Source organism: Triticum aestivum, chromosome 1D, assembly GCF_018294505.1.
Source record: "Triticum aestivum cultivar Chinese Spring chromosome 1D, IWGSC CS RefSeq v2.1, whole genome shotgun sequence".
NCBI lineage: Eukaryota > Viridiplantae > Streptophyta > Magnoliopsida > Poales > Poaceae > Triticum > Triticum aestivum.
Genome location: NC_057796.1, coordinates 434,099,162 through 434,109,550, shown reverse-complemented (window position 1 = coordinate 434,109,550; position 10,389 = coordinate 434,099,162). Strand labels below are relative to the sequence as shown.

General features: G+C 45.8%; 1 protein-coding gene and 1 long non-coding RNA gene across 2 annotated transcripts; one reads left to right on the top strand and one right to left on the bottom strand.

The window, feature by feature from the left end:
- Positions 1–2,813: 2,813 nt before the first annotated feature.
- On the bottom strand, positions 2,814–6,257 carry LOC123173081 (uncharacterized). Its single transcript, XR_006485880.1, has 3 exons — positions 4,599–6,257; positions 3,699–3,792; positions 2,814–3,609 (listed from the first exon to the last, which is right to left on the bottom strand). It is a non-coding gene; the product is annotated as an uncharacterized lncRNA (long non-coding RNA).
- A 2,246-nt stretch (positions 6,258–8,503) lies between these two features.
- Positions 8,504–10,142, top strand: LOC123173065 (uncharacterized). Its single transcript, XM_044589887.1, has 2 exons — positions 8,504–8,747; positions 8,849–10,142. Exons 1-2 carry the CDS (start codon positions 8,550–8,552, stop codon positions 9,521–9,523), a joined length of 873 nt encoding a protein of 290 aa, XP_044445822.1. The 5' UTR covers positions 8,504–8,549; the 3' UTR covers positions 9,524–10,142.
- The last annotated feature ends 247 nt before the right edge of the window (positions 10,143–10,389 follow it).

Genomic DNA, 10,389 nt, shown 5'->3' with positions numbered 1-10,389 from the left:
AAAGGTCTAACCTTTAGTCCCGGTTGGTGCCACCAACCGGTACTAATGGGCATCGCACCCTTTAGTCCCGGTTCGTGGCACCAACCGGGACTAAAGGGCCCAGGTGAACCGGGACTAATGCCTTAGCCGCACGAACCGGGACCAATGCTCACATTAGTCCCGGTTCGTGACTGAACCGGGACTAATGTGAATATTGCCCTGTGACGAAAGCCCTGTTTTGTACTAGTGCACTGTTCATCCAGAGGCAGCATCGATCGGCTTCAGTTAGTAGCAGTAGCGAAGGAATCGCTCGATCGGGTTCAGTTAACAGCCATCGACTGATCGCTCGGGTTCAGTAACACGTAGCCTGCAGTGCAATCACTCGGGTTCAGTTAGAGCCCAACGCCTCGCTCGGGTTCAGTTAGAGCCAACGCCTCGCACACACGCGCGTACGTGTACGAGAGAAACGCGAATCGCTCGGCCCCCGACCTCCCACCGTAACCGGGAACTCCCCGAAATTTTCCTCGCCCTCGCTTCTACCATGGTTTTTTCGGTCATGGACGGCCCAAAGAATGTCATGCAGCTGCGTCTCCGGCCCGCCCAGGACGAAAAGCCCATTTTCTGTCATGATTTTTTGTCATAGAAGTAGGAGCCCACCACATCTATGATGATACCGGGTTTTGTCACAATTATCGTCATAGAAGTGTCATATGTATGACAGAAAAAAAATTCGTTCGGCCCAAAATGTCACGGATGTGTCTTTTTTTGTAGTGACAGCTCCTGAACCGAGACCGGCTCAACCCTAGCAGATAGAGCGGACACGACTGGATTGTAGTCCAGATCAAGGCCAGCCATGATCTTGGAGACTATCTCTGGATCGGGAAGAGGAACTCCGGTGCAGCATGCAACTTCATCTGTAAGGGTTTTAATTTTGCCAAGATATTCTGCCATGGACATGTTACCTTTCTTCAAGTTCGTGAGCTCGATGCGGGTGTTGATGGCCTGACTCTGGCTCTGGGCGGCGAACATAGCGTTGATGGCGCTCCAGACCTCTGCTGGCGTCTGAAGAGTGGCAACTTGAGCAAGGATCTCACGGGAAATAGATCCCATCAAATACCCCTGGAGTTGCGGCTGCTGCGCATACCAGAGGGTGCGGGCGAAGTTGACGACCTGTTCGTCTTTTCCATCTTTGGTGATAGTGAGGGTGGCTGGTGGTTCCTGGCTCTTCCCGTCAAGGTGGTGCTCCATCTGTGCGCCTCGGATTTGCGGGAGCACGACGGCCTTCCATAAGAGGAAGTTTCCCCTTGTTAGCTTCTCCTGTGGGGGCGGTCCGAGAGGAATAGAGCTGCTGCTAGATGATGATGTGAAGGTGGAGCCCATGGAGGTGGAAAGCGCGCTCGTGGTGGAAGATAGGGCTGCGGAGGAAGACATGATCTCGGCCGCGGGAAGGTAGCTAGATGCGATCTTCGATCTAAGACGAAGATGCTCTGATTACCATGTAAATTGGGTTGGAAGCGTTGAACCCTTTGTCTCGGGCCGCATGTTTATATATAATGGCAATGCCTTGGAGTACAAGAAGAGATCAAGATAGATCGATCTCAGGTTGGTTTGGTACAGGAGGTTAACAAGGAGAGGAAAGAAAGGAGATAGGGATAGATTACAATTTAAATGAAACTATCCTATACATATTCTAACAGGTCCGTCTAGACTTGCAGAAATGATACTCCTAGTTGTTTTGAACGCAAGAGGATGATTGACCCGTTTGGCATTCTTCGTAAAACTTGTCATTTTATCTTTTTTTGCAGGTAACTTGTCATTTTATCGATGCTTGGTCAATTCTACGGATAATAAGCAAGGAAAATCAAAGGGAGCTGGTGCGGGGGTATAAAAGCTACTAGGACGAATAGCAAGTGAGGTCACGCAAATGCTTCGAGGGGATGGCGTCCCGGAGTGATGCTCTGAAGATAATTTTGCCTTGATGAAGCAAACTCTGTTGCGCCATTTTTGTTGCTGGTCTACTGGCTATAGTTCAATGCTTTTACTCCATACCCGTGGTTTTACGCACTCGCTCCGTCTGGAAATATTTGCCGCTCAAACGGATTGAGCGATGAGTATTTTCGGATGGAGGTAGTATATGCTTGGTGCCCTGATCTAGACTTCATTTCGTGGCGCTGGTAATTGAACTTGTAACTCTTTTGGAAATGTTGCTTTAATGTGATGTTTTATTTTCCCGCAAAAAAATGTGATTTTTTTTTGGGGCTGAAATGTGATGTTGGCACTTAGATCTTGCTATGCCCATGTACTAGAAGCATACGCACGCTTTGCCGCGCCGTTTTCTCCCTCATTTTTCTATTGGTTGTTTGTTAATTCGACAATATATAGTTCCGCTGCTTCTTTTCTAGGGCAAGAACGTTAATTTTCTGTGAGTCTTTCGTGTTTTTGGGTTCAAGGATAATGGTATGAGAACACCTTTTACTTCAAGATGTCCAGCAGCAAATTAGGCCATTATTCAATATTTTTACAACAATTCGTCTTAGCAAATGAAATCTGAGCAACACTATCAAAAGAGTAATACCACATGGGATTCAGGGCGAAACCCTTGTACCAGATGAACATGGCAATATTAAACTGCAAGAAATAATACAAAACTGTGATACAGGTAACTAAGACTTGTACCTGCATTATTTCATCTAAAAGATCATACAACTCAACGATTTGACCAACCAAGATTCAATATAACTCCACTGTCATATACAAATAATCCATAATACTAACAATAATGGTCTTGGCAGATGGAAACCTCAATAAAAGGCAGTTTCTACAGTAATGGTAAAATGGCAGTGGTAGTACGCAACCACAACAACAAAGTCGATGGTTTTGCATGCTATATCGGATGGCATGAATACACAAATAAAATATAAACAACATTAAGATAGGTGGAAACTGTGCTTCAACCAGCAAGTTCAAAAATTCTGTTACATCAATATAAGTCATAGTATTGTTGCAAAAAATTTCTTTGAAGCGGTAATCTAACTTTCATATACGTATGAATCTGTTAGTGTAATCTAGAAAAGAAGCAGAAGCAATATTTTATCAAATACCCTGTAGAGTAGCATACCCTGCTATAACAACTCCCACCACATGTTTTGCTGGGGCAAGAAGATGATTCTAGCACCGAAACAACAAACAAGGCAAATAGAATGTGTTCATTCCAACTAAAGCTAGGAAAGCGTCTTCATAATCTCTTCTTTGCTGCATATATCAGAACAAAAAATGCATGGAGGCAAGAACTCTAACACCACGACATATAGATACTAATGGTTTTATGGAGGCAAGAACCCATAAACATTTAGCTTTGAGGAACCAGCAATTCCAACAACATATACAATATCACTCTCAGGCGATTGAACAACCATCTTGATATTCAAGGTTGCACAGACATTGCAATGCAAGTTAGTAGCAGTATTGTATTCCCGGTATTCTGAACAAGTACCAATGGGGTTTGGTTGTGCATACCCTTAAGTGTGAACTACTTTCCCTAATAAATGACTCCATCAATGCTTGAACATCATAAATCCGTTTTGCAGCCGAAACTAAAACCAAGTTATACTTTGCCACTTTATTATGTGACTGCAAAAAAAGGAAATTGATCACTTTAAATAAGTGATAAAAATTCAAAATATGTTATTATACACATATGACAAGTTGCCAATACAAACCAAGGCCTGCAGGAATGACTTTGATGTTGTGGGGGTTTGAATATTAGTTTCCCAGCATATTGGTCCTTCAAGAAGATTCCATGCCCTCGACACACTACCACCCGGAGAAAGAGCAACAACATATCAATATGTGTTCAAAACCAGATCAATTTGAAAAATGATCAAAAATCAGGTCGCAATAGATTTTTTCTTAGCAAAATATAGTTAGAATAATGCAATGGATATATGCAGAAAACCTAAGAAACATTAAGGATCATGAAATAGGTAGCATTGTCTCTCACATTAAAAAATTGAACAGTAATTAATTGCTTTCATGACCTGGTAGTCAGGTCACAGAATTACATGCAATCACAATTCATGACGTAAATATTGTTTATACCACCAATAAGGCAAGAGGCCAACACAATCTGATATTTCGGAAGAAAAATATTATATTAATGAGCTCGCCAGGTGCCTCCTGCCTATCAGGTTCAGTAACCCTGATCAATTGCGAGTAGCTCTAAAAATTAAAGTATTGCTTGGGATTAAGCACCTGGTCTATAAATATTTGAACAACAAATGAATGAAACATTCTACTGTTGTCTTCTCAGTGACAAAAAATACATGACCTTGAACTACTGAACCAATAATACTGCCAATAATCATGAATATATGCATCCTATTCTGTATAGATCCACCTTTCAATTGTAGTGGACCTATATGCATTTCCTACTGGCTAATTGGTACCGGAGTATATATGTTGCTTCATGGTCTTATCTGGTATGCAATTCTATATTGGGGTTATGTGAATAACACGAAAGGACACCAAAATCAAATAGTCGTCTGAAACAGAGATGGTAAAACAAGGCTAGGAAGCAACTCATGAAGGGAGAATCGGACAAGGGAAAAGAAGAAACTCACCTGGCTGGGAAGGAAGAGGAAGCAGCAACCACCGGTCGATGGCATTGCTCTAATTCTAGTAGGGAGGGAGCTACGGTGAGATGACGGCACCAGACCTTTGATGACAAAGGAAGGCAGGAGCAGCAACAATTGCTGCTGGACCTCTCCTCAAGGGCGGCAGTGCTCAGAAAAGGAAATGGAGCAGCAGTGGGCAGCTGACCTTCCTCGCCGATGTTGATCGATTTCAAGTATGCATCAAGGGTTACATAAAAAAGTAGTGCAAATATATTGTAGGCATGAATAGTGCAACTAGTTGAAAAATGGCTAGCACATGTAGCATATTATAGCAGGGGAATGTATAAAAAAGTGCATCGGAGCATGCTAACATTGCGTAGGAAGGTGTAGCGGCCAATTATATTAAAGTGGTTTGTCATTGTCAATTTGATCACTTCGTAGTATCAAATGGTAAAGAGAAAAAATTATATAACCTCAAGCATGCGAGATCTGTTTTGCATAAACACGGTCCACTTAAAATGGTTCTGTATTTACTAACCACGACAACATGGATGTTTGATGTATGAATGCAACTACAGAAAAGAGAACCAACTTTTAAGTTAGATTAGGCTAGAAAAAAATATAGGCTTCACCGTGTGAAAAATACACATACATATACCTCACCACTATTTGAACAATAACCATTATGGACTGCCTGTTGGCATGAGGTAGTGGCAAAAGCTTTTTTCACATGTTCACAATACAGTCATCCAGCTACAACCAAACTATTGAGGCGCAAAGGTACTAAGCTTTTTAAAATAAAAAGGTTATTACTTTCTCTAACATGTGGTCCGTGCAGCTTATTGCCAATGAGAAAATAAAAATAAAATGAGATTGCAGCATAAATTTAAATTCTTGCGGCCTGAAAATATTGCATATGATTTTTTTCTCGCATCGCCAATGTTTTGAGGACATGGACATCCTGATGAACAACACTTAGTGGCTATGTTACAAAGTAATGTTAATGATACTGAAAACTTAGTCGCTATGCTACTAAGTAATACTATTAATGGTACGGAAAATGACCCTCACATCGCAAGGGAAAAAGCAATCCAACCACATGTCATATCTTCGAGACCTCAAACACACAGTACACTCAGTAGTTTAAGTTGCTACTACTGAAAAATATTGAACTTAGTAAATATTAGCAGAGAGAAATTGATTGTGAAAGCATCAACTGGAGGAGAGGACTCAAAGCACGACTTTTACACCAAAATCAGGGGAAACAAGGTCGCGAATACAGATAAAAATTCTTGCTGTTTGTGTGATTGGTGCCAGCAATCATAGTTGGGAGGAAGAAAATTAAGGGTGTTGCTATTGAACCTGAACCTTCCACCACATCTCAAACTCCAGCTCCCCCACCCCCACGCCCACCACATACACACACACCAAAAGCTGCTCCCCCTTCTTGCTCTCATCCTCACCCCAGCTGCCGTCTGGCGCCACCCGAGAAAAGGAACGTTGGCTAGGGTTCGTCGTGGGGCGCGTGAGCATGCGGATGGTCGACGCACCGTCGGGTAATTGCTAGCGATGCGGGGCTGGATGGGCGACTGGTGATGGAGATTAGATGGGGAGGCAGGCAGGGTTGGAGGCGGCGGCGGGCGCCGCGTTTGGGGAGATAGAGAAGAGGGCCAGGAAGCGCGAGAGGACATACGTGAGGAAGATTTTTTTTATCAGCAGAACATACGTGAGAAGTTGGGGACATCGTGTTACGTCTCGTGCTAGGAAGTTGGGCCAAGCGAGCCAGCCCACGTCGGTCATCCGCTGACGACATTGGCTCACTCGCCCTTTTCACACACGATGCACCAGGAGGCTCGATTTCTTGGGAGCTTAGTAACTAGTTAGATGTTATGGTTGTGATCTGGTTTGTAGCTTAGCCAGTCTAGGCTCTAGTTGTACCCAGTGATCTAGGCTGCGTCTGTGAAGCACTTAGATACGATGTAGTTTGGTGTGCGTGTGTAGATCATATGTGAGCCTTTATATATGGTTTTCTTAATGAAAATCGGTGGGAAACCCCTTTTGCTCAAAAAAGAAAAACTACTCGTCTAGGAAAACTCATCGAGCACATACTTGAAGATCGACATTTGTACAAGTACTAATATGAAATCCCTAACAAGATGACTAATCAAACAAAACAAAAACTCTTGGGCTTCCTTTGGTTCAAAGGAAAAGTGGAGGGAACACATAAGAATAGGAAAAAAAATCCGTGGTGGCATTATTCGAGCCTATGGTTCAAAGGAATGTCGCAAACGAAAAATGGAAATATTTTACCCTTTGTGTCAATTTCAGAGAGAAGACACGAGATTTTTACAATCTACTTGGAACTCCTTTTTCAATTTCCTACACACGAAGAACAAGACTAAGATACTTAGAGATATAATAACAAGCTGATTTTAACTTTCCATGAGGTTTGACTTTGATTTGACTATGTTTATTACAATTCTCGCGTTTCTTCTATTTTTGTTAACGAAACACACAAGTCTGCAAAATTCCTACATTTTCTAATCCTTTGTACTCCCTCCATTACGCATGCATTCATATCCAATTCCTGATTTGTTTTCCTTTCCTGCGTTTCTAGAATCATGTGAACAAATGGAGGGATTCATGTTTAGAAATGGCATCGTAAAGGAGCATCATACAAGAACCACCTATGCGTTCACTTTTTACTTTTTTTGAAGGCATCCTTTTATTGATTCTTTACAACAGGTGATACACACACTCACAAAAGAGTTCAAACTTCCAACATCTGCATCGAGATGCACACAATGAACAAGAGTACAAGAATAAAAGCAAGAACAAGCCACATGATTAAAAGTCGATGCCATGTGAAGAAAACACAACTCTCGTCTCAAAAGGCACACAACTCAGCTCGGAACTCCAATGAAGGCTAGGTCACCATCTATGTTGGGTAAAAAACTTGGCGACAACCTCCAACTGAATGCACACATTTACCAACAGATTGCGGTCCTCCTGTCAGGCATGAAGCCTCCTATGGCACATTCAAATATGGAATGTCAGCAACATTAAAAGCTCTGAAGCGCGTGGAAGTGCAACAACAACCAACACAGCCAGATTTGCCAGCAAATCATGAATGCAATTGAACTAGAGTAGAAAACATAGTTACAAAAGATAAACAACCATTTTGAGAGTTTTGGTATCAAAAAAGCACCTTCAAGTTTAGGGCCTCTTCAATTCAAAGGGTTTTTGGAGGATTATAATCCCTAGGGAAATTTTCTATTTTGATCATTTGACTCATATGATTGATGTTTAAGATTTTTTTACGGGAGTACCTAGAACTCATCTAGATGAGGCGTAATTTGGTCTCATTCACCTCGAAACAAGAACGGATACACCCCACGTCAGCACACACGCATCTTATAGCATCACATTCAATGGCTATAAAAGGTGAATGAGACCAAATTAAATCTCATCTAGATGAGTTCTAGCAAAAATGTTTTTTTACTACATTCCATAGAAGATCTATCATCCACACAAACTTCTTCAAAAATACATCCTTTGTTTGCCCTTGTGATGCAATCAAAAAACTCAAATCGAAATCATGTAGGCTTTGAGTCAACACATGGTGTAGCAAACGATCAAAGAATCATCTAGGCTCTTTGCAAAATCTCATTTGCTACTCAATGTAACAAAATCTCATTTGTTCGTCCGCAGAGGATCAAGGCCATCAACCGACGTGTGATCGTGCTGTTCAATTATCCCTACCGACCGGGGCCCTACGCCATCTGGAACTGCCTCATCCACTCCGCGCGGGTCCCGCGAGCACCGTACCATCCATTGCCGCCTCGCCACGTCCCCCGCGCCTCCGGGTATATAAACCGGCGGGAAGGAGCCTGCAGCTGACCACGGAGCAACGTGAGCCACGCACACCAGATTTACAACTAATCAGAAGAGACGGAAATGGTTGTGGCGGAGGCCGGCGACGAGATGAGCCTGTCGAACATGGTGCTGGGGTTCTACGAGGAGGCCGAGCGGGAGCGGTGGCCCGAGGACGAAGCCACCGTCGGCGACGGCGACTGCAGCGACGACGAGAGGGCCAGCGGTGGCGCCGCCACCGAGAGCAGCGCGTTCTGGGCGGAGCAGCTCTCGCATTTGCATGTAAGTTAATGGAGCCGCCGTGAACTGGTTGGCGTGTTGTTGTTCCGTTGTTGGGCGCGGGCATGTAAATTGATCTCGCCGTGACAAATGCGTACGTGCAGGAGGTGCTGGGCAAGACGAGCGCGGCGGAGAGCCGGATCCGGGCGGACACGGAGGAGGCCCTCGGGCAGGCGCGCTCCGCCGCCACCGCGGCAGCCGGCGTCTGCTCCTCCTGCGCGACCCGCGCGACGGCCGGCGGCGGGTGCCGGGGCTGCACGCTCCGGTCCGTCGCGGGGCGGCTGCGCGACGCCGGGTACGACAGCGCCGTGTGCCGGTCCAGGTGGGCGCGATCGGCGGAGTTCCCCGCGGGGGAGCACAGCTACGTGGACGTGGTGGTGCCGACGAGGAGCGGCAGGGCGGTGCGGGTGGTGGTGGAGCCCAGCTTCCGGGCCGAGTTCGCCATGGCGCGCGGCGGCGCCGGGTACGGCGCGCTGGTGGCCGCGCTCCCGGAGGCGTTCGTGGGCAGGGCGGAGAAGCTGCGGGCCGTGGTCGGGGCCATGTGCGCCGCCGCGAAGCGGTGCGCGCGGGAGAGCAGCCTGCACATGGCGCCCTGGAGGAAGCGCCGGTACATGGAGGCCAAGTGGCTCGGCACGCCAGACCGCCTCTTGGCAACCACCGGCGCCGGCGCGGGTGCCCCCGTGGCGGCCGGGTCCCCGGAGAGCGAGAAGCAGCGCAGGTTCAGGGCCTCCATGCTGACGCTCGACTTCGGCGGCCGGACCGCCGTGGAGGTCGCGTGAGCGATCGATCACACTCACACCTGGAGATGGCTGCAACCTGTGAACTGCCGGCCGACGAAATTACTTACCACGGTCCACAAATACAAACATATATACCTATGAATTGAATTCTCAGTATTTGGCTCCAAGCGCGTACGTCATGAGCTGCCCCGGCAGCGACATCGATCGATTAGATTAGCTGGTAAGCAAATCACTAGGAGGCTAGGAGCCTTTGCTTGCTCCCTCGGTGATCAAAACCGCCAAGGATGCAGGTGCTGCTTCATTTACCGAGCGCTTCGGGTAGGGGCGTTGGCCTCGATGATCTTTGCTCCGGTGAACGAACCCACCCAGCTGCGTCCTTGGCAGTCTCTTACGCAGCGATCGACCACGGCCGAGGTGATCAATCGATGATAAATGGCTCACGTGTGGCACCAACACATGGCAAAGCTGAATGGCTTTTATGATAAATTTAATGGTGCGAGGATGTTTGGTTGTCAAGTATGATAACTTTTTTGTTCGGATGCCAAATTTTAGTTTCTTTTGTTGTTTTTTCTTTTCGAATGGCAACATTAATTGTAAAAACCGTCAGGATCGGAGTGCTTCGTGCAACATGTGTGACACTAATCATTTGAAAACTGTATTTGGTTTGATCTCTAGCGACCTACCCCTGCACTGCGATTTGGGTATCTCAATACAGCGAATTAGAGGAGTGGTCGGTACTTATATAGAGCATCTCTAGCTAGCTAGTGGGTATGCATGAGTCTAATTTTAGTAGGGAGATTTGTGGCCCGGGACAACTTCTCTACTAGCTTAACAGGTCTGCCCTTGCGTTGCGTTGCGGACTCATTCCATCATGTATGGTCTGATCTGCTGCCAAAAGCGAGGAC